At 40.8% G+C, this 25,170-nt stretch overlaps 1 protein-coding gene across 5 annotated transcripts in view; it reads right to left on the bottom strand.

The window, feature by feature from the left end:
* Positions 1–913: 913 nt before the first annotated feature.
* Positions 914–25,170, bottom strand: part of CIB2 (calcium and integrin binding family member 2) — a 36,281-nt gene continuing 12,024 nt past the window's right edge. For 3 of the 5 annotated variants that reach the window (XM_066196789.1, XM_066196786.1, XM_066196787.1), the window contains exons 3-6: positions 15,641–15,752; positions 8,130–8,277; positions 7,846–8,041; positions 914–2,409 (exon numbers count right to left, since the gene is read on the bottom strand). In XM_066196789.1, the coding sequence (XP_066052886.1) occupies positions 2,388–2,409; positions 7,846–8,041; positions 8,130–8,277; positions 15,641–15,752 (478 nt within the window). In that variant the 3' untranslated portion in view covers positions 914–2,387. The remainder of the gene's footprint in view (positions 2,410–7,845; positions 8,042–8,129; positions 8,278–15,640; positions 15,753–25,170) is intronic. The other 2 variants (XR_010723094.1, XM_066196788.1) reach the window with 2 other exon arrangements.

Below are 25,170 nucleotides of genomic sequence, written 5' to 3' on the forward strand. Positions count from 1 at the left end.
AGGCAGCGCTGGAGCATTGAGTGCAGGGACCTCTGTCAAACGCCAGGGACACACAGCGTTGCTCTGGTTTTTGTTACAGGACATGAATGTGAGTCAAAAAAAAAAATCAAAGGCAGTTAGGACAGCTGCACACATTTGTATCTGCGGTATTTTGCAAGAAGTCATCTTTTTTGACAGGAATATTTCTCCACGATGTGCTCCTAATTTCTTTTTCTCTTTGTTGCTCAGCTCAGGTGGATGACTCCAAGGTCAAACATCTGGCTGCAAGCTCAAGTGTCTCCTAAGGGCGTTGTGACATGTAGGTCAGGGAGGACCCAGGGAAACAACACACTGAGCACTTCCAAGGCTACTTGTCCTTTAAGAGGGGAGTATGATATAAGCCAAGAATGACACACAGTGTCAGGAAAACAGGAATTTTAGTTCGATTAAGATTTAACAATCTTAACACATAGAAGAATGCTGATGCCAAAAGGAACTGACCTATGTCTTCAGCACCAGATCCTTTCTGTCTGGATAATATGATCCTGAACCTTGCAAGCCGGTGTTTTACAAATACATCCTAATCATATCCTCCTAGACACCTCATAAAGCTTCCAAGATTAAATGTCTCCCTTAAAACAAATCTTTAAAAAATTAGGCTGATACTTCGATTAATAGGAAGTAATTTTAACATAGTCTCCCTTAATGCCAATGTCTTGCAAATAGTTTCAATCAGCTGACACATCTAACTTAATCTGCTCAAAATAAAAAACAGGCTCAGATCTCTTTTTACTCAATCAGAACTGAATACGAGGATTAATTTCTGTTAAATTTAACTTGGGTAAGGGAATTCAGGTTTTAATTCCTTTATCTAAACAGAAATCAGAAGGAGGAAGCACTAAAATGCTATAAACATCACTGAACATGATAGCTCTAAGATAATAAAAGATATTTAATAATAAAATTATAAAAAATAAATGTTATTACTAACATACAAGTGTCATTTTCACTGTGCAATCTTAGACACATCTATACCTTGAATATCCAAAATTTCCATTGAAAATTTAATGTACACACATACTGCTAGGGAAATATTTCTTCTTTATTCATAGCGTGTAAATCTGAACAGCAAGCTACCCTGCAAGCTCACCACACAGAAGAATTTCCGAGGTAGATAAGCATCACAGTTCCTGCAGAAATGATAAACGGGTTAGGTTCTCTAACAGTTTTCTATATAACGCGTTTCATCCATTGAAAGATTTAACTTTATAGTAATTGGAATAGCGATCAGAAAGGAAATTAGTATGTGGTCAGCCTAAAAATTCACAAAGCACAACAGAATGCTTCAAAAGTTTTAATTGTGATGACTTTGATACAGAAGCCATGTAAGTGACAGAGCCCTTCTATTGACTGTTAGAACAGTAATTAATACATATATGATTGTCTTCAGGCCCCAGTACCTAAACAATACTGGAAGTAAAAAACAAAAACAAAACCCAAAGAGATCTAGCTGATTTCCAGCTGTAGGGGAAAGAGAAACATAGAACTGCATTCATGCATTTTATGGGAGAGATTGCATAGCTTGTTTCGAAGGAAAATATCTTTTCATGTCCTTAAGAGTAGGTCTGTGCTTGTTCAACTTCTTCATGAGTTACAGACGACCATGTTCCTCCATACCACATTATCAGCCCATAGAATGAGTAAAATGCAGGAGCCCCTTTGAGAATGAGGACAGTTTGAACATTTATCTTGGGAAGAAATGAGTCATGTAGGCAATTATCATATACAAAAGGCAAATATTTCAAGTTTTATAAGGACACAACAATCCATAAAATGTCGGTTGAAGGTAAGCACCAAACCCAGCAGTTGCCATTTCAATGGCTGAAAGGAAAACCTGGGCTTTGGTTGTCTTCAACACTGGGAGCTTGATCTTGACTGCAGCTCTTCCACCTCAGGTATTTTCCATGCAAGATCCCAGCTGTACAACACAGTGATAGAGGCATCTCATTATTTAAGGCCCGTGCTTTCTTTCAAACACTCTTGGAAAACACACCAAAGCTATCCATTTTTTTTTTTTTTGCACTTTTAAGAGCAGTATTAAATATTCATAAATATAAAACCTCTGTGGAAAGACCTTTAATAATATTCTGATTCAGACTATTAAAAAAAAGGGGGAGAAAAAGAAAAACCACAATCCAACAACCAACCATCTTTGCCAGAGTGCTTGGCCAGCAGTGAAGATAAAAATGTGTCTGTTCCAAATAGCCTGTAGATCACATGATGCTTCTGTCTCTTTGTGGACCAGAATTATTTCAGTACTTTCTGCTGAGTTCTAAGAAGCCCTCATTAGAGGACAAAAGCCCCGGGAGTGCCTGAGATTCAGAAAGGCTGGACTGGTAGAAACATCTTCAGATTCTTATGTGGAAAGTACTGCAAAAGAAGGAAGAAGATTAAGACATGCAAACACATTTGTCACTATGCTAAAAGCTTTCCTTAAAGTACAAAAAGGAAAGTGCTGTGTGAAAAAAACAAACAGACAAAAAACCAACTTTCTTTCTTTCTCGCTTTGAGAAGATTTAAATCTCATGGGAGAAAATTCCATCTTCTGAAAATGTTAGCTCAGGGGCCAAGCTCAATACTGGATTAAATCAAGTATAAATAGCCCGATTTATTGGATGTAGAGCAGAGCCAAGTGTTTCCCAAGGGTACTTCTGTTACGGCACAGTATTTGGGTCCTAACCACGACAAGTCAGGCAGGTAAAGTTGTTTTTCTTGTTGGGCCAAAGAGATGCTGGTTGTGATCCTCTATTTGCTCTTTACTACAAGCAAGCAGCGTGGCTTACGACTGCCACCAGGCTTCAGAAGAGCTCTCAAGCACCTCAGCAGGACAGGGAGAGACAATTTAAAGAGGGTGTGCTGAATCCCCGTTGTCTATAGGCAGCAACCTGTTCAAGGTCATGACAGTATCAACTGTTTCTTGACTGACTGAAATGAGAAGAGATTATTGTGTCTTTTTATATGTAAATTCCATAATTTTGTTGCCCACACTGAAAGAAAAACTTTTTGCAACATTTGAGAGGCTACAGACTTTCTGGATGCACACTCTTTGGATTTTGTTTTACCAGAAGAATACTCTAACTTAATTATAGCTACTAGATTCGAATCAGAAATACACTAAAGGAAGCTGGTGGTATGTGTCTGGAGGAGAGAAAATTTCACATTCACCACGGTCCCTAGGAACTTTGTCTCTAGGAGTTTACTCAATCTGGGTAACAGGAAAAGATAAGCTGTATAGCAGCCTGGCACACGAGCCTGAGCACTGTGAGAGAAAGCAGATAGTGATGCAAATAGTTTACTCGCACTAATGTTTTCCAGCTAAAAGAATTATAAATATCTTGTTCACAATTCAGGAAATGTCTGGAGACTATATAAATCCAAGCTCTTAAAAATTTAACTCCCACGCAGGTAATATCTAGGAGCTAAAAATCCATCGCATTGTATGCAAAAACATTTGAGGCGTGATTCCTCCCAAAAATCCACCCAAATCCACCTCACTGGAAATCTATTTATTAGAAAAAAGTTCTATTTTTATCAGTGTCATTTTGGCCTTTGAATATTCAGCTTTTTACTAAGAAGCAGCTAAAAGGCTCTGAAAAACACTGACAAAAATTATTCCCTTCCACTGTTTCTTTGCTAAGCATCTCTTGCCAATTAGTCACTAGCTCTAATATTAGTCCTTAAGAACTAATTAATCTGTACGTTGGGACAGTCTAATGAGATGCACATTCCCTATAAGGGAGCTTCCTTTACTTCAGCATCTGGTAGGATTGGGGTCACAACATCAACTGTTGGCTGGGCACAGGCCCACATCTCTTTCAGAAACACTGCATTTCCAACACTTAATGTGTTGCTTCCCTCTTGTTTACCTGGCAGCTCCCAGGTATTATTAATGCCATATTCCTCTCAAACCCCATTACATATTGTTACAGCATGGTTCACCCTCAGGCATTTAAATAAGCTGAAACTTCCTGGATGATTTATAAAACAATTTCCTGGGGAAAACGTAACCAGTCTTGTAGAACAGAACACTTCGCTAGTGCCAGCTCAGTCTGCCAATACTTCCATTAAACTACAAGCAGCTTCTTAATGATAACAATTTTGAGTGAAATAAAACTACTGGGATCACATTTTCTGAACTAGTAACTGTCATTATCATTTACAGTTCAGTTCAGCTTCTGGGATAACAGCCAACTGCATAGATCTTCCCTGGTTAATGATTAACAGTGTTTTCTTCTGGTCTGGAAAAAAATTCCTCAATGACAGCAGTGCAAATCACACAACAGACTTTACTGCATCTTCATTTGCCTGACAGCAGCACAAAGCTGGCAAAGGCTGTCTGTAGGAGGTTAAACCTACACTGGGTCATTAAGGGTTGAGAAAGGAGTGATGAGAGAAGGAAAATCAGTCAGTGTAGAGTGGATGAACTTCAGCTCATAGCAGGTCAAAGCCTGGATCACGGTGCCAAAGGTAATGCCTGCTGTGTACGTTAAGTAGGCATAATAATGTGACAGTTAAAAAAAAACAATATGTGTAAAAAATGTGCTTCAAAACCTGAGTGCATATTGCCGTAAGAATCCGGCCTTCAAAGGTTTTCCAGGGAGTAAAGAAGATATTCCTCCTCAGTAACTTCGAATCTCATGTTGTTGATGATGATGATGATAATTTACAGCTGGCTGAAAGTTCTCAATGTTTGTCACAAGTCAGGTGAGCACTGGTCCCACGTGAGAGAGCAAAGAGAAGAAAGTGTTCTATGGCTTTGTACAGATCACCTGCTCAAGCAATGGCAGAGCCAGGGATAAAACTTAACTGCCCGGAATCCTACATTTCCTCCTTTTATGATATGAAGAGGTGGCTTTGGTGGGGAGAAAAGGAAAAGAACAGAGTAAGAAAGCCTTAAATACAGATAAAAATCATTTGGGGCCTTGCAAGTTATTCAGCATTTTCTGAAGGCTCCCATACCAGGTACCAGGACAGTATTCTGGGATCAGGATTCCATGGCTTCACAGCAAAGCCCCTGCAAACTGCAGTTACCCAGCATCTTCAGTTGCTCACTGGCAATCATTTTCAAGGTGGCTATTGCTTTGATTCCTAGGTGTTCCATTTTCACAGTTGCTGAGCAGCTGGAAGTGTAAATCATTACACCCTTGGGCTTCCTTGAATTTCAGTTCTGGAATGCATTCAACTCAAAAGTTGGCACAAAAAGTGGAGATACGCAAAACCAAACGAAATTGTGACATGAATGGGTTGGTATTTCTTCCACATGTCTGCTTTAGATTTCAAACGGACAATTTATTTTAGGTGAAAGCATGTTTTTATATGTTCTTGCAATAGTAAGAAGCTCGTTCAGTTTACCACTGCCATATAGGGTTGGTTATCTGCTATTAAGACACTTCCTGTGCTTGCACGCTCTGTATTAGATTACCCAGTGAAGCTGCACAGCCCTGTCTGCCCTTTGGCTGCACACAGCCCAGTGCCATCATTTAAGACAACCATTACAGCTGAAAACTCAGAAGAAAATGAGAGGCACAGAATGGAGCTGGAGACTAATTCACAAAGAGGTAAGAAAGCGTTGTTTCAGTAAATGAATAGGTAATGTGTCCAAGACTGTTACGGCACACTTGAACTTAATGAACAGGAACTGGTTTTTTTTGTGGTGAGAGATCAGCAACAGGAATTGCATCCTTGTCCCATGTCACAAAGTCTGTCACACGCTGGCAGGCACTGGCTCCTGACAGAGAGTGCTTGTTTAGTTTCAGTCCCAGTCAGACTTTGGTGAACCTATTGTGGCATTAAACCTCAATGAATCCCATTCCAAAAGTCAAATCTCTCTTGAGAATGCAATATTTACACAGTATTTTAAAAATTAGAATAAGCTCCTCAGAACAGGAAATTCAGTATGAACAAATACGTCGGTCTGTGATGCAGTGCATACAGGAAAAATAGAACTAACAATATCCTAAAAAAATAAAATACCTTCCCAGACAAAATGAAAAGTAATCCACAGGAAGGCTCAAATCTTCTATGTAAATAGGTTTGGATAAAAGTAGTCTCATGACCTTGTCACTTTCTTTTACTGCAGCTGTTAACTCAGATTAAAACAAACCAACCTAGAGAATCTACACATTCTCAACTCTGAGACTTCCTTCCATTACACTCTCATTTTCCAATACAGCTTCAGACACATGTTGCTGAACCATGGGAAACATCAGATTCTTCAGGGGATTCTCGTATTTTCTTTACATATATTTCCAGCTAAGAAATTGGTTTTTTTGTACTGTTATCCCTCCAGAAGCTGCTATTACATAGAAACTGCCTGGTCAGAGGCTCTAAAGCAGTGTTTTGGTTAGGAGGTGGAAGGAGACCCTTCTTTACATCATCAGGAGCTCTTAGGCCTGAGGACTTCAGAGATGAATCCCATGACCCAGGTAAACTCCTGAACCTGAAAGGGGGAGAAAGCTACGATTCCTCTTGATGCCAGGGATGCCGAACATCTACCTTAAATATGCATGTTGCCATCTTAAACATGAAGGATGTGTCGTGTCAAGTACAACGCATTTAAACTGAGCAACTGGATGCTCAGTCTTCCAATACTTGGTAGCCTTGTCCTTTGATTTTATTGGTACTCTCCACTTCCTCTTACTTTGTCTATAATACACACCCCACTTCATCCCACTTTTTACTCATCATCTTGCCCTGCTGAATACGCAGCACTCAGTGATTTTCATTCATTTCCTCATCTTCCCACAGAGTCGCCAAACTAGAAGAGAGAAATAATTGTGACAGTAATTTCAATGGCTACACTGGCAAACGTTCCTCTCTGCAACTTTCTCAGGAAATGACTGGACCGCAGAGCGTCCTCAGCTTGGAATTCTCAGTCAGCAGTTTGCAAGCCGCTACAGCACAGCAGTAAAGTCAGTCATGGCACAGGAAACTTCCGAAACTGCAGCTTCTGCTGAATCTTCAGATCTGCCCTTAATTCTTCACATTTGATCACTGCTCTTGACCAGATTCATACGAGCAGCAGTCTTTCGATTGGTTAAAGGAGACTCTACCTGACCCCAGCAGCTTCTACATGGAGAGCAATATAAAGAAAATGTTTTCTTAGCTGAAAATATCTGTAAACAAAATATCAGAATACCCACTGAGCTGAGCCTCACCATAATGATGATCTATATCTTGTTCCAAGGGGGTTTCCGTTGACACACTTGATTAGTCAAGCAATACCTGAAATGTATAAAAGGCACTCACATTGAGTGATGCCTCTCCAGAAGCTGATGTTTCTCAAGGTTCACAGGAATCATGTGCTCCTGCTTTATTCCTCAATCGCTTTAACATCTTTCCTCAGAAGTTTCATTTGTGAAAGAAATACTATGCTGTGTTCTGCAGGACACTTCACAGTTCTTCAAAAAACACTTTCACTTTCTCAGCGAAGAGATCAATGTGTATGTTTGTAACATGTTCACAGTATTTACACACATTCCTGTGCAGACAGATGGGATCCTTGCTGTAGGCTTCAGAAAAAGATGAATTCGAGCTGATAATGGATCAAAATATTTTCCTGAACCACACCAAGAGGGGTGGAGGGGCAGGAAAGGTCACAATTAAAAGTCATTGAGCTCTTAGTCTTAAGTTAGGAGAAAACTGGAATATGCCCTAGAAAAGTAAACTGAGTTAGGTAAGAATCATCCCCTAGTCAGTTCTCCAGTAAAATACTTATGTCAGACACTTCCTGTATTAGACTGCACAGTGATATCCTAAAAAATACCTGCAAGTATGCAAGAGACTCTCTTTTTCTTAAAATAATACCTGAGAAAGTCCGGCGCCTTGGAAATCATGTTTTCAAAATCTGCAAATCCTAATTTCCCATCACCATCCATGTCAGCTTCTTCTATCACTTTCTCACAAACCAGAGTGATTTCCTCTGCTGTCAGCTCTTCCCGGGTCAGCTTATTGAGGGTTTTTTCCAAGTCTGCCTTACAAATGAAGTTATCTGTGTTAAAATCTAAACAACAGAAGAACCAAAGATCACCAAGCGTCCCACTCATTTACTCCAAACACAAAAAGCACACCAGAGCCCCTCCACACAGTACCATAGATCTTGAAGGCATAGATTGCTTTAAGCTCCCGGGGAGCCATTTCACTGAGCACAGAGAACATATCCACAAAGTCATTGAAGCTCAGGCTCCCCTCTCCATCTTCTGAGAAAGACTCCACAATCCTTTCTTTGAAGGGATTCTCCTGTGAAAGACATGTATAGATTGGTATTTGGAAGGTGAAAAAACCTGCAGACTCCCTGATGATGAATATTTAATTGCATGGTTAGCTCTTTAAAGACAATTTTTTTCATTTTTTTCCCAAGAATGCATCCAAAAACTTCCGTTTGGATGCTTTAGCAGGATGTCTCAGCAGTCCTTGCTGCTGCATAGTACCACTTCTGGCCTTTTATTTTCACTAATACATGTCGACGTCCAACCTATGGTTGAACTGACTAAAAATTCCAGAGATTTATATGAATTTTAATTTCCACAGGAGATGATCCTGAAATAACTTTTAGCACCTTAGAATAAAACAGAACAAGACAATATTCTAAAGCCATAAACACACAAGCAAGCATAAGAAAACCTGCCTTATTACTCTGAAATCCAAACCAAATGTTTTTACAGTAAAAAAACCATCAACTGTCTCAGAGCTCTAAAAACCCCAACACCAATCTGTAGCTGTATCGATAAAACTTGGAAAATCAATTCAATTCAGTTGAAAATGAACAGAACACAAACATCACTTGGGCTGTGAGCAGCATCTCATTAAAGCCCTGCTACAGATCTTATCTGAAGCCAAGACACTGATTAACATACTGATCCATAAATATATGCAGCTGTGGTGGTGGCATATCCTGTTCACTGTTTTTAATATGCATGCAGCATTTTGTTTGGCTTTTAAAGGAGCAGTACTGTGAAAACTCAGAAGTTCAATCATATATCCATTCCTTTTTTTTTTTTTCCCCCAGTGAATTTAATTACCTAACAGGTATTCATAAACCACCCAATAATTTTAAATGAAATTTCAAAAAAACCCCAGCTATATTTGAGAGACAAATGACAAGAAAATGTTATTTTTCAGTTTACTTGAATTTTTTCTTGATAATTCACACAGAGAACAAAAGCACCTGTAGAATACATCTTTGGCACAAGGGTGGAGACTAAAAAAGTCATGGCCAGGAACAAGGCTGTTTTTATGGACAGGGGAAGGAGGGACCACACAGCCTTAGGCTCAAATGACAGCCCATTAAAGTAGTCAATACTAAATACAAATTCTCCTGCAGGGTCTGATGACTGAAGGAATCCACAGTAGGGAACAGGCCTACAGATTTCAAAGGACGGGAGATTAACAAGTTCACTGTTCAGATGAAGACAAAACCAGGCCAGAAAAAAACAAATTAAATAGAATAGAAAAGAGGCCTCAAAAAGCAGCAGAGCCACATCCCTTCAGAGCCTGAGAATGAAAAATAACACCCCAGACCCAGGCAGATGGCTGAGAGAAGCTCACTGTAAAAGGATATGTAGTAATCGCTCATGTCTCGTGAGTGATATGTAGGTATAGCAGGTGTGCATCTGTGGGTACTGCTTAGGTTAAAGCATCTCACTTAAATGCCTGGAAATGTGCCTGGAATTGTTTGTGGAGCACACATTCACCTGTCTGTGGGATTTACCTGGGGTTATGAACCAGGGACATACCTGTTTGTGGGATTTACACACACACAGACATGCAGGGAAGAACAATTGGTTCTATTGTTTCAAACTGCCAGATTATATAAATAAGCCAAAGTAAGATTCATTTGGGCTGAAATAAATGAAAAGGCCCACTTCCTTCCTAAAAGCACACCAAAAAATGGTGTGTTACATGTTTCATATTTGAGAATGCCAAACATCAGAATGGACATCAAAACATGCTAGAAATTTATTTTTCATTTCTAAAATGATATATAGCTTTACTTGGAACAAACCTGATCAGAAGCAAGTGCCATGGTAACAGTAGTAAACTGACATCTTAGAGGCAGCATTGGGTAACAAACCAGGAGGACACAGATGCAAATATCCCTATCAGCAGTGAATATCAAGCCCAGGACTTGGTGCTTTAGAAAGGCTGGGGCAGGATCTCACTGACTCAATAAGCATATTGCAGTTGCATAAGATGAGTTATTTATTTGGCATGTCAGAGATCTTGAAAATACAGATGAATTAAGAAGGAATTAAATGAACCTAAGCATACTTCTTAAGTAACTCTTTGCCAAATGGATCTCTAAAACCAAAATGAAAAATAAAATCTTTCCTCGTATTGATTTCTTTCCTTTAACTTTCTCATATTATGTGTCTTCAGGCAGTATATCTGTGGCTCACACAATGGAAAGTATTAGCTTACCTTCACAGATACTTTTCACATCCTTTCTGTAATTTCATTACCTCTACTCTAAAGAGCACAGATTAGGGTTCCATCATATTTAAAGGAAGAGCCATGGGGGAAGGGAGGAAAGGGGAAAATTATATTGTCCTTTCCTAGATTGCTTTCCCATAAGCACTAAGTGTTGAAAAAAAAGATCCATTTTAAAACTAGAAACTTACACTTGTCTTAAAAAGCTTTTTCTGTACTCTCGTGATAAAAATGAGAGGGGAGACAGAAACAATAAAGAATTGCTACAGCTGAAAGACAACTGCTGTTTTGCGGATTGATGTTGTTGCTGTGGTGGCTTGAGAGAATCCTAAACGTGCAATCCGTCTTTGTATGGAACACTTCTTCCACTCAGATAATTGTGTTTCTATGCATTTTTAAATCGCACACAGCATCTAGTCCAACATACATACCTAGAACAGCTTACAATAAAGCACAACCATTAGTTTTCTAACAAACTGTTAGAGGGTTTATTCCTGGCATTGCAGCTAAATCACCTGTTGTATTCCCCTGTCCTCTAGTTTCCACCCCAGACTCTAGGAAGGCAATCTGGTGGCCTTTTGCCTTATCTGTTTTGTAGCTTGAGGAATTAATTTCAAGCACCCGATCCTATTCCCACAAGCTGACTGCATTTTGGAAATAAGAGGTTGCAAGTGAAGGTCAAAGATAGGTCAAGATAATTAAGTTGGAGATACTGGAGAGTCATTACAAAATGCTACTTTATTTTCATATCCACAGAAACACGATGATTTTCCCTTTTGTATTTGAACATAAGTCCCCACTGACTTTAGAGAATATATTCAAAAGCACAAAGCAGTCTGTTTTGCAGACTATTGCAAGGCAGAATCCTTTTGGATGCTTTATTCAGGACTTTTTCGGCAATGGTAAAAACTAACCTTTCTCAAATTTCAGGAGTTATTCCAAAAGAGGAAAAAAATTGCTAACCAACAAACATTAGTGTAAATGTGGCTAAATTGTTCATGACCAAAGCTCCATAGGAAAGAGTGGTGTTTCAGAAAGGAAGCGTAATAAGTGCAACAGCAAAAAGTCCCTGGAGCAGAAAAAAACCACAAGTTTCTTTGCAGGATTTTTCTTAATTTTCTTCTTCCTCAAAATCAGTAACTTGGGTTTCATGTGTCTATGATTATATTAATGTCATCAAACTTCTCTGTGGTGCCTGCAGGGTACTGTTTAAGAAATTCCTGCAGAAACCAAGGCTAAGACAGAGTTAAACTGATAAGTTTATGCCTTAATAGAAAAGACCATTTTGTTCTGTAAGAAAGCAGAAGCCTAAGTTCAGCAACGGCTCTTCACTGCAGTCACAACAGCCAAAACCCCAAAGGTTCAGGCTGTATAGAGAGTCGCTCAAATGTTACAGAACCTACCAGTACCTGACGGGAAGACGAGGCACCGTGACAAGGACTGATTCCTAACGGTGCCAGCGAAGCGCGCAGACAACGCTGCAGGCCATCGGGGTCTGATGGAGAGAAAACAGCCCTCACTTAGGACACGTGGAGGACACAGGGCTGAGAGGCTCAAAGAGACTTCAGAGAAGCAAGGAGAGTGGTCTGAATGGAGTAAAACATCCCGTCATAACCAGAAACAGCTAACAGACTGCAGCAAGAATGTTGAGATGAGCTGGAGGCAAAGATTGGCCAGAGCAAGGCATGGGAATATCACCCTGCTCTCCCAGGTGTCATTGCCCATTACACGGAAAGCTTTGAACCTGAAGACTCACTGAAATCACTTTTAAACCTCATCTCATTAACACGGTGGAAAGTCATTTTCTTCTGAAGCAAATCGCTTGCATTCACGTTTACACTTGGTACAAACTGGCTGCTAACACTGGTTCTGAAATGCACGATGGAGTCAGCGTTCCCTGAGTGTCCTTCCCGGTTCCCGGCCGATTCCTGTTCCTGCTGCCCATCCTGTTTCAGCACCGGATTTATGAACTACCTCCCTCCCCAGTGCAGCTTATGACAAGGCCTGCAAGGATCAATGAAGCTCCTGTGTGAGCCAAAACGCAGGAAGCAACAGACTGTAAAGTGAGTGGAACAAAACCGCTTCCCCTCCAGCAGCCCTTTGCTGCCCAGCCCCGGGGAGAAGGATGGCTGTGCTCTGCAGTGCCCACGGAGAGCCCACGGTCTGGGAAAGGGACAGTCCGGGATGTGGGTATGGACACCCACTGCTGCTGCCAACCACAGGGGTCTCTGGCAGCAGCTTACATTCCCACCTGCAGCTCCGGGGCAATGACAGGGATAACGTGACTGAAACCTGCTTTAATTTTTTAAAAAAAATAAATCACCTTGGCTTTCTTCCTGGTCCCACACTGAGCAGTCCATATCATGGCTACAGTTTTGCAATATTAATTACTGCAATCTCACAGGTGTCCAGATGCCCCAAAGTTAATTTATTAAACTAGTGCCTGTGTAACCAAGATTGTGAAAATTAGAGAACAGAGACTGCAATGAAACTGATAAAGTAGCCCTGTTAAGTTCAGTGTAATGGTAGACCTAATCAACTTAAAGTGCCTTCCCCTTATTTATTTATTTAATTCTAGTCCCAACTTTCGACTTTCAAGAATCAGAAATTAGTGAATAATTCATTACCAATTAAAGTGAATGACCACCAACATTTTTTTCCCCTTGAAACACAAAAAGCTGGCTCAAAACATTAATGCATGAGGTAAAGATCTTTCTTTATATTAGCAGAATCTAATTTAGAAAAGTGCATTATTGATTCTCTCCGTTTGTCAGAACCTGCAGCGGTATTGAGCTCAACATTGCCAGTAACTAGGAATGTAATGTGTATATGAAAAAAGCCAGGTGCATTGAAATTAGTACTAATTTAATTAGAATTCAATAGACATTTAGGTCATTTATTTCTATTTTAAGATGTAAATGTTGCCTTTGTCTTCACCTTGATGAAAAGGTACTGAAGAAAGAAAACACCATAATGATTTGTCAGGCAGTCTGGTCAAGTTGCAAAGGTTAAAGAGTTTTTTTTCTTAGAGTATGAGCTGAAGGGAGTAGCTAGGCTGCCTCAAAAATAAACTCTTGAAGAAAGACTTTCTCCCCCTCACCCCCACCTACACAGGTGCCCACAAGACGCTTCATGACCAAGATGGACCACAAAGACCCCGGCATTTTAACATCTTTTAGCGTCAATGCTTTGAAAAAATGATGGAATAAGGAGAGGTCTCCTCTTACTAGGATTTTACTGGAAATAAGCTCAGTAGCTATTGAAAGCCCTGTTCTCTGTGAGCTCCTAGGACTCCTGAAACAAAATGAGTGCTTTGACACCAATATTTCTAAGGTTCTTCCATGGACTTACGAAACCTGAGAGAATTTGTATAAAAGCCAACACTGAGTTGGTCCTGTAACTTTCATAAAGTCAAATTCCATTACCTGGAGACGTCTTCTGAAGCAGGGTCAGAAAGCCTCACAGACTTGTGGTGCCAGAAGATGGATTATGATCCACTTCATACATGGAAGCCTCTTAGGAAGTCTAAGCTGGCAAGATACGCTCCTGTATCTCAATCTAAATATGATACTGTATAAAATCTCTGGTTGGTACGTCAAGCTTCAGTACCAGGCCTTCCAGCTTGAAAGTTCTCATAGCTACTCCTTAAGCATTCAGTCCTCCATCACTGAAGCCAAAAAGACTCTGGATGATCACAATTTCTCACTTTCTTTTCTAAGCTTAGCCTTGATTCGTCACAAAGCAACTCTCAGCTGTCTGGCAGTTAAACTCGGAGGAGTCAAAGAACTGTGCCAAACGATTTCACGTTGTGCTATCAAGATTTCAGAGATGATGACATAAACCCTAAGGAATACTGATGCCATTAGAAAAAGCATAAACACATTTTGCTGACGGAGCCCGTGCTCACTGTGAAAAAGAATTATGAATTATTTCTCAGCTTCTTCAGAAACCCAAGCTGTCCATAGGCATCTGCTAAATCAGAGTCTGAAGTATAACTGAAGGATAAAAATTTTCCCAAGGTTTCCTATTGAATTAAATGATTGTATGTGTTTAATGTTTCCATTTAAATGAAATGCTGGTCAACCACTTTTCAACACACACAGATTAACAAAACATGCTTCTTTTTCAAGAAATTACATTATTCCAGAATCGAACATACAGCAAGTGTGGTATTAAAGGAACAAAGAGTTCTGTGAACTTCAACTTGAAATCTAATTCAAATGTTTTTCGCTTCATGTTGACTTAGCATCCTCCACGACTGAATTTCTAAAGCACGGCTTCTGCTTGTAAAATATCAGATATTTGAAAAAAAATACCACACTAAGGAAGAATTTCTAGATCATTAAAATTAAGTGGAAAGCCATCAATTACAAGGTTCTTATAGCATTGTTCTCAAAAAGCTTAATAATGCTTCATGCAACTATCAGATTGACCACAATTGTTTCCACATTATAGTAATTTATAGACATCAATTGACTAACATACATTAAAAATAGACTATGTAACAAAACACAACATAATTCAATGAACTGTTTAAAAAATAAATGCTAAAACTCCACATCTGTCCTGTTAAAACCATAAATTCTTAAATTGTTGAACTGAGAATAAAAACAAATAGTGTCTCAATCTTTTTTTAGCACTGATGGCTTTATACCTGCTGCTTCGCTTATTAGCAGCTACATGGATTTTTTCTCCACTTCCTACCATGTAATGTCTCCATGAAAATGAAAAATTAAGGAAACAATACTTACTGTGCTCAGGTAGCTGAGAAGAAAGGAGAAAACCTTAACTTTTTATTAGAAATATTCTGCACACTGCTAGCAAATTTCCTATGAACAGACTAAGACAAGAACTTCAGATCTCTAACCAGCTCTTCACACAGAGATCCCTGTGGGGATGTGGCTTCTGTGGGGGATGGACACAAAGGGCAAAGACTGCTAAATTCAATTTCATTTCCTATTCATTTCCTTTAACATCTACCCCAACTATCTCTGCAAGAAAGACATTCACCTAAACATTTTCCAGTTTCTGGGGCTGGTTTTGCCCTTGAAAAATAACAGGAAGGGGAAGACTTCAGCATGCCACGGCGCTTCCAGATATCAGTCCTGGCAAAAAGTCTGGCAGACGAGCTACGGAAATTAAGATACATTTTGCAAGCAGTCAGTAGTGATACCTTTAGCTCAGGCATGTTTATTATAAGCTGCATAGGTAGTTTAACATCTGGGTCCTTTGTATAGTCCATGGGCACAACGTTTGGTGCCATTTCATGGTATCGGCCATGCAACCTGTAAACAAGCAGAAACAAACAGCCAATAACCAATTTTAAATAACCAAAACCATTCAGACAGCAATCAGGTACAAATTTGTCTTGCAGCTCTAATCATTGGTTTTAGTGCACAAGTCCAAATTCCCACCTTTCTGAAAAAAGAGGGCTTTGATGCAGTATCCAGTGTAACTGCTACCGACAGCCGCGTGTTTCTTGAGGTCTGTAACTGAGCAGGGTCCCAAACCGTGCGCGTGTGTAACATTTAGGCACTGCCAGGTACGTGCACACAAAGGCTGAACCAAGGCCCGCACTGTGAAATGCGGCTCCGATCATATGTGGAAGTTTAGTCTTACACCTAATTCCTAAACTGCTTGGGACAGAAAGTGGTCCCTTTGTCATGTCCTAGGTATTAACACAGTGCATTCTGATCCCTCAGGAGGGCACATGTAGTACTTGTGTACATTATAAAGCTATTTTGTGACTTGATTGCCTTTTAAAGAAAAATCCAGCCTACTCACTAGGCGTACTAACAATTACATACAGAGATTACCGTGTTTTAAAAGCAGAACATAAAATACAGGAAGCAATGCCTCAGCAACCCCTTCATCTCCCTGGCTTTAGCTGCAGCAGCCCGATGGCCAACTGAACGACTTCAGATTCCTGTGTGTAAATGAACTCAACAACTAGGTGAAAATCGCAACAGGAATCTCTTTTCTCATGATTATGATGTGCCACAAAGAACACAAGAAATGAAACAGAGAAACACATTTTTTTTCTGCATTGTAGGAAACTGATGTCTTCATCCTGCACAGCAATATTTTGTGCCACACCAGAAACTGGATATCCACTGATCTCAGCACAATTCAGCTGTTCACCACAGCTCACCCTGACATTTCATAAATACAGTGTAATTCAAGATGCAATAGCCATCTCCCTCTCTAGCAACTGATTTCTTCACTGTAAATGGCAGCTAAAAAGATGCTTCTAAATACAACAGAAAAAGATGCTTAAAAGCACTTTAAAAGAAAAACTTGAAGCAAAACTTTCAAGTCCAATATCCATCTATGGGTTACCTACTTTTTTTTTAAACTAGAATACTGAAATGGCATTCTAGTCTTCAAGAAAATTAAGCACTCGTTATTGGCAAAATCTGACCATTGTGGACAACACTTGGAAATTCAGGAGCTGATAATCCCAGCTTGTTTTAACTGCCAAGATTTCCTTCTGTACTTTATCTAATATTAGACTTGTCTCTTTAAAACATGCAATATCAGTGCAAAGTAAACCTGTCACTTCTTGCTGACAGAATTCACTATCCTGTCCACAGAAATTGCAATCTATTTATCCAGGAGTTCAGCCACACCCTTTGGCAGCTGAAAGGATACGGCTCCCAACTCTAGACTGGACTCTCCCAGAACTGTCTGGAAGGGAGGTGCTGGACACAGAAACATGCAGGTAACTAACTGCAGGTTTGAGGGCAGCCCTCTAATCCTGTTTTTCTCTCAATTAACTCTGCCATTAATTTACCAAATTGGTCAGAGATCTGTGGATGTAAGAGCTTTCTGCTTGAGTGTATTTCACACCAAAGCATCCAAATGAGTCTGTAGGAAGCGGCTCTAACTCCTTCAAATTAAATTACAGCAATAAAATACATCTTCCACAAGCTTTTATCTGCAAGGGTTCAGCAACTCTATTTGTAATAGCCTTATCACATGGTGTGATTAGCATTTTTGATGGTGAAAAGTGCCATAAGATTTCCCAATATCCAACGTATAGTATGTTGCCTTTACTCCATTATCCTTCAAAATTAAAAACAAAAAACCCCAACCAACCCATCAACCACAAAAAACAGTAACACCTTTTCCTTCTGTAAGACCTTGATGCTGGAAGGTTCTTCAGGGGCATTATGTACTGTTTTATAATAAACAGATTGCCAGTATCAAATGCTAGACTTTGTAGAAAAATAACAGACCTGCTTCAGCCCCAACAGGATGGCAAAAATCCCACCTGTCATAAGGAACACAGTCCTTTTTGCAGGAATTCCACCAAAACTCCCGTTTAGTTGAATAACTCATGTTACTGGGTGAGTACTGACTTTTTGGCAAGGAAACAATACGTGTCTGATCAATTTCTCTGTGATACGATGTAAAGCTCAGTAGTCATGGGGGTTATTTACACCCATAATCTTCCTGCCTGTATGCAAAACCTCACCACACGTTGTAGTGCTGTGCACTATGACAAATCCCGTGAGTCAGACTCAGTAATCACTTCCCAAATGCTGCTCTCATTACCGACTGTTCTCTCACATCTCTCAGTAACATTAATTCCTAACTGCAAATAGAGAAGAAACAAAGCTCTGGTAAAGGCGCTGATATTTCTCCTGTTTTGGAGAAGCAGAAGGCTCTTCAGGTGACCCGAACACATCAGAGCAGTGGTGACCTAGAGGAAAGGCTTCTTGTCCTTTAACTCAGCATGCCCTTCACAAGAAGCATGTCTGAAAACAACCTAAGACCCCTTTACCTGTTCTAGACAGAGAAACATTTACGTCCTGTCAGGGAGGCAATGTAAGGTTTTTGCAGTGCTGTCTGAACACACAGATATGGAAAAGCTGCCATTATCATACAGAGACCATCACATATATTCAGAAGCCCGAGACCAGCCTCACTGTCTTTACAGCAGTAACTACGACAAATCCTGCAGTTGTATTTCCTGTAAAAGATTCTTCTGGATGCATGCAGAAGCATCTTCCTATTCCTGGATGTGCTCTCTTTGTCAGCAGGGTTCCTTATTTACTTTGCATGGAACTAGGAAATGAAAAACTGTCAGCGCCTTCCCTGCCACAGATGAGAGTAGAAGGGAATGTGGTGATAAATCTAATGGCAAATTTCATTAACTAATGATGCTCTGTCCCCACAGGTACTGGTATATGCTTATGCTTCATGCACAACATTCAAGGATTAAGGCTGTGATTCCATATCACTTTAATCCAGTCTAAACCCAGACTGCTGACCTGCCCTTGCAGAAATTTGAAGCCCACCAGCTACTCACATCCCTTGTATAAACACTGACGCTTAAGAATGTGCAGTGAGGTTCAGGAAACTGATGTGTTTGAAAATACAGAAGCTTTCACAGTCAGATCCTTGACTTTACTGAAGCAGTTGTGACAGCAGTGGAAGAAAATGTGGGTTTAATTTTTCTATTAAATTAATCAATAAAATAAAGGCAGAACAACACTTACCCCTGTAGACAGCAGTAGTTTTAAAATCAACTCAGCTGCCCATCAACCAGTGAAAACCAAAAATGCTGCGTTCAGAAGAAAACCCACAGCACAGTTTTCTCCCCACAGCCTACTTTTGATTGATGACAACTTTCATTCTACCCTTCAGGTCTTTTACCTGGCAAAAAAAGGTAGGTCAGAGACTGTTCCTACTTCTCAAGGGTGAAACATCCAAGAGTCAGCAAGGCTGACACTGTGGCTGTTTGCTGGACAGAGTTTGGGATGACTCCAAACGCACAGCAGAGCCTTCAGTTCTACCTGAATAGATTTGGAAAAAGATTTCTAAGCTTACACCCTGCAGCAACCATTTAAATTCACTATTGAGCTTTGGGAGGGAGTCAGACTGTACCCAAGGTCACCAGTGGGCGTGTAAAAGCACAGAGCAGCTCTTCCTTGGCCTGGTGTATATTCATCTCCACCACTAAATGTAATGACAACGTATTACAGCTGGCTGGGCTGCCTTTAACAGGAACTCTGCACTGAAGGAGTGCTGAGAACAAAAGATAAAAGCTTGCAATTGCTCATTGATGAGAAAGAAGTAGAGGCTTTAAAGTGGCCTTCAGAAACGAATAAGCATCTCCCCAGTTCAGGTCCCACAGCAACAGTCACTTGATTAATGCTGTAAGGGGAAAACAGTTTTATTCAGTGATATATATCCTATTTATTCCTAAGTAATAGGAATTCCTATGCAGAGGAACTCCTCCCTCTGCATTCAAAGACTTGTATGTTGTACTCAAGACCATCACAAAGAGTAAATTCTAAATTACTCTGCGTTGTCCTGCATGTTCAGGAAAAAAAAAATAGCAAATGGCTTAAGCAGAGCAATGAAAGCAGGCAGTGAGTGCTGATGGACAGTCCCACCAGAGGTCCACAGGAGCTGTGGCATGACCTGAGCACACACTGGTTGTACAGGACGGAACAACCAGTGCCAGCAGCAGGACCAGAAGTGCACAGCTGCTCCACTTCTGGTTATTCACCACAATCAGAGCTACAGGATCCTGTCCAGATGCCAGAGCTGAATGGAACAGCTGGAGAAGGACTTTGTGTAATACACAGAAGAAGAATTCACCGCTCCAGAGACCAGCAGGAGAACTGACAAGTCAACATAAAGCCCTGAAAAGAGCCAGGTCTCAGCAATCAGCCCTTCCAAGCACCTGGTGTGGCTGGAAGTAAAAGAAGCAGCAGCATTGAAGATGGGATTGCACAGAATGCAGGACAGAATGCACTGATGGGAACTGATTTACAACCCTTGCTACAGAGGCTGTAGCCCTGATAAAGCACTGATGCAAATCAGTGAACTGCACATGCTCCCTCATCCTGCAGTCCTTTAACGGACAGATGGGGAACAGGGCCAGACAGACCAAAATCTACAGGTCTGCCACACAGGGAGAAAAAGCTGCTATAGCTCAGAGAGAAGGAGGTTCTTCAATCTGGGGCTGAGAAACTGAGGAAGGAGGGGCCTTTGGGGCTGTCAGCAACTGATAAAGAAAGTACTTGCAGGGTCTCAGATTTATGCCATACTTGCACAAACTGTTTTTGCAACAATAAATGTTGCATGGTAAGGGGGGCACAAATCTCTGTGCTGCACCAATTCCCCAATGAATCATTGCTTGCAAGGATAGCAAGAGGTTAGAACAGTCTATTAGAGAAGAGGGTCTACCATGTGAAGCTGAAACCAAAACAACAGGAAACGTGATACAAGGAAATTCAGACAGAAACTGAAACCACAACTCACTAAATTGCCACAGTTCGACAAACAGATAAAGAACAAAGAACAGTGAGAAACACAAGTAGGAAGAGTTGAATGTTGAAGGAAGTCTGTTACTGATATGCCTTGTTCCTTTTATGCTTTCCAGTTGAAGTTATTTTCATTGTATCAATAAAATGCACCAACTGGGCACAGAAAACAGGTTTATAAAAAGGCAGCATAATAAGATGAGAAAAAGTGGATAGATGGGTTTTCTGCTAGTTTTTAGTTAGCATGTATTTATTCATCTTTGCAATGCAAAATGAAGCAGCACAAATTAATTTTAGAGAATACTAGATAAATACCCTCCCAAATCATCTGCAGTAAAATGAAAAAGAAATTGTGAGAAATGTTTTTGGCAGGCAATTTATAATACATTTATTCTAAATTTAGTCATAGTTAGGAAAGCCCTGACTTTCAATACATGTACTCTATTGTTCCCAGAACTCCATGATGCATAGTGAGTGTAGATAAGAACACCTCATAGTGTTTTTCCTTCCTTGAGTCACCACTCATACCCTTGCTCACAGGCTTCGTTTCTGCTAATGATTCCAAGAATCACATAGTGACTGAGGTTGCGAGAACTCCTGAGATGAACTGGTCCAACCTCCTGGCCAGCAAGGACACCTGGAGCAGGCTGCCACACCCAGGTGGCTTTTGAGTGTCTCCCAGGCTGGAGATTCCACAGCCCGTCTGGGCAGCCTGTTCCAGTGCTCACCCACCCTCACAGTGCTGCCCTGTGTCCAGCCAGAACCTCCTGTGTTTCTGTCTGTACCCACCGCCCCTTTTCCTGGCAGGTGTCTCCTTTGCACCCTCCAGCTCTCGCAGCCTTTCCTCATATGACAGAGTCCTCAGTCCCTTATCCATCTCAGTGGCCCTTTGCCAGAGCCTGGAGCAGCTCCTTGTTTCTCCTGGAGTGGGGAGCCCAGAACTGGACACAGCACAGCAGCACTCCAGGCTCCATACAGATCAACACTGACAGGGATTCTCTCCCCTCACAAGCCTTAGCAAAACAGTTACAATCTGACTAAAATACAGCACAGGAAATGTTTATGGTACAGAAATGCAGGAACTGCCTAATAGCCTTTTTTTTTCCTTTTTCATTCATAGAGGATGCAGAAACATTTTTAACAACAAGAACAGTAACAGAATTAACAGGAAGATCAACAGTAGCTTCAGGATATATGTTCTTTGTGCATGTAGTTTCTTGCCTAAAACTCAGAAAGATTCCCAAGGGTATAGAGTTCCCCTCAATTCCATTTTTTTTGACTGACGTTTTTTCCCCCAAAGCTGATAATAGGGCAATTTCCCTTTCTGCATCCAAAACTTCCAACTCTTTAAAAGAGAAACAGGAGTTATGTTCTAACTCCTCTCTCCATTTGTGTCGCAGCTTGCTCCACAGGGAGCTGCCTCTCAAGCAGTTTGCTGCATTTGCTCCCTTATAAGGAAGCCTTCCAGACACTTGAAGGAAACCACTGCTTAATTCTCTGGCAGATTTCAGATTTAAAATCCAACATTCAGCTGGACTGGCTAGAAGGGCTCCTGTCACCTCACCTTTCACCCATCAAGAACAAGCCACGAAACAGGCGGAGAAGAGAAGGCAACAGAAGAACTATTCTTCCTCTACTAAAAGGTTCCAAGGTTTGCTGGCATCCCAAACGTTGCCCAGCTTGGTCATTTAGTGCCATATTCCCCTGGCAGTTGTCTAGGTTAAGTCACTCTCAAGTAATACAACTTGAATTTACAACTTCTGTGCTCTTTGGCTAGGACAGGCATACGAGGAGACCTGCCTTTGAGTGCTTGCTTGGGTGCCAGACTGTACCAGACTAGAGGGAGAAGCAGAAACAGATGGGCTGGTGAGCAGAGAAGCTTTATTGCTGGAGTAAAAGCTTGTCTGCCAGAAAATCAGATTTGTAACACTGAGTAAGAGAAATAATGCCTTGTAAGAGACAACTGGGCCATTTGTTCCCATTTGCAATCACAAGAGAGGCACGTTATACAAACAGATTCATTGCTCTAACTAAAGTGGTTTTCCAACTGTTCTTCACGTCATTTTATTCTTTTTATTCCTGTTTCTCTCTACAGGACGTTTTCCAGGATAACAAATCTTTTTTGAACGGTGATGCCCAAAACTGGAGAGCCTATTCCTACTGAGGTCACAGTACCACTGACTGGAATCCTGCCATTTAATGAACACAGAGGAGGCATTGGAGAACATTGGAGAAATGCATCTCTCCTTTTTGCAAGAGCATTGTGGGGGTGGTGTTGTTAAAATTACGCTCACTTTGGTCAGATCACTAACCCCCCCAGCCCATTTTTTTTAATACACTTCATTATGCACTTGCAATTTTTTTTCTCAGTTCTTAGGACTTGTGTGTGTGAATTTCCTTTTGCTCACTCTGACTCTAGTAATTTCTCTAACCTACTGAGTACTGTTGAAAAAGGTACTTCATAACAAAGGTACTTGGTGGCATCTGCAACTCTCTTCACCTCAACGTTTCTTACCATTCTCACCAATTTTCTACGTTCAGGAGTACTTTGCCCAAGAGTCCAGTGCACTTAGACAAGTAGAAAAGTACTAACACAAACTGGAATATGTAAAAGCCTTTATCAAAATAAAGACAGGTCCCAGCTGCTTCTTTTCTCTGACTTACAGAAGCAGAGGCTCATAGGAAGATTGGCTTTTAACAAATCCGCAGTGGCTGCCTACGAGCACGTATTAAATTCTAGGCACTTACAGACTGATTGTCTACCAGTGTGTTCTGGCATCTCTCCATGCAGAAAAGTTGTGTCCTGAAGCTACACACACTGGTCTAAATTTCCACATTCTCCTTAAGAAACCCGGGGCATGTTTTCAAAGCCCTAACATCACCAAAGCACCCAGTAACAGCTCTAAAAATTTGTCAGCTGTCCCATGAGCATTTTAAATAATTTTGAGTCAGTAATAACATAAATACATCTACAATAACCACCATTCTGCAATATGTTCTTGGCCTGGGCCCATGACTGAGTGCTCATAGCCGCGATCAGCACTTCCAAAAATTAACCATCTTTAAACAACCAGTTAGGAGTGTATTTAGGTTGTCTGGTGATAAACAGTTATCAAACACCAATAGCAAACTATGGTTTCTATTTTTCTCTTTCACCAGGCACACTTGCCCCTGCTGCAGTCTTTTTTTTTTTTTTCCTAGATCCATTTTCAGCATTCTGTGTTAATTTTTTCTTCACTTTAAATTCATAAGTTATACTATTTTCTAATAATTTGCAAATTATCCACACTCAGATTACCGATCAAAAAATGTGTCTTCAACCCCTCTGACCACAGCCTGCACAGTCTTAAGCAGCACCAAGGGAAATATAGGTTGGATATTAGGAAAAAGCTTTTTACAGAAAGGGTGATAAAGTATTGGAATGGTCTGCCTGGGGAGGTGGTGGAGTCACCATCCCTGGATGTGTTTCTAAAGAGACTGTACGTGGCACTCAGTGAGTGCCATGGTTTAGTTGAGCTGTCAGGGCTGGGTTGGACTCAATGATCTTGGAGGTCTCTTCCATCCTGGTGATTCTGTGATCCATGGCGACTTAAGCTGATGCTGACACCAAAGCCTTGCACACTAAAGACAGCATGTAAGTCAATCTAACACCTTACTGGTAGGGAAATGCTCTCCTCATTTTCAGTTGCATTTGCTTGTTCTGGCTCTTACGCCAGCTTTGGCACTAATCTGATCCCTCACATGAGCTGATTCAGCTTATTAAACCAATGGAAAAGGGATTTACTGTGGTTTGGGGTTTTGATGGGCTACTTTCCCTGTAGGGACAGATAAAAACACTTGGCCCATTTCACCTAATTGCAATCTCATGTTGGTTTACATCAGTTTATAGCCATCTAAATTGAAGCTGCCATATCAATCCCTTCATCCCCACCTCCACAACAGTCATTAACAGCCACGCAAACGCATGGTGAGCCACACAGGGCTTGCTTTTTTTCTTTTCCTAAGGTTGCTCCTTGCTGGGCCATCTCACTGAAATTGGAAGCTGCACAAGAAATTGAGTTCAGCCAGGAGAGGACAGGACCTGCACTTCCTCCATATCACCCCTATGAGCATCCTGCAGTGTAAAGATGTGCCCAGCAGCACCTGGCTGCCCCTTCACTGACACAGAGAGATGCTAAATCAGGAAGTGCTAATTAACCAGGGGGTCATAACCCATTTTATTCCTGCTCACTAAAACTTCGCCTCGGGATACTACACTGACTGCAGGATGTGCCCTCACTGGTATCTCTGAGCAGAAAAGCAGCAAATCCCTTTCATACGAGTCACTGTTCCTAAAAAACGTTTATGATATTCACCTTAAGCTAATCACCACCTTCTGACAATTACATAAGCGTATCTTAAATCCAGTCCTATTCTCATTAAT

This window comes from Chamaea fasciata, unplaced genomic scaffold (genome assembly GCF_029207755.1).
Source record: "Chamaea fasciata isolate MVZ Bird 193981 ecotype frontalis unplaced genomic scaffold, bChaFas1.0.hap1 SCAF_14, whole genome shotgun sequence".
Lineage (NCBI taxonomy): Eukaryota > Metazoa > Chordata > Aves > Passeriformes > Sylviidae > Chamaea > Chamaea fasciata.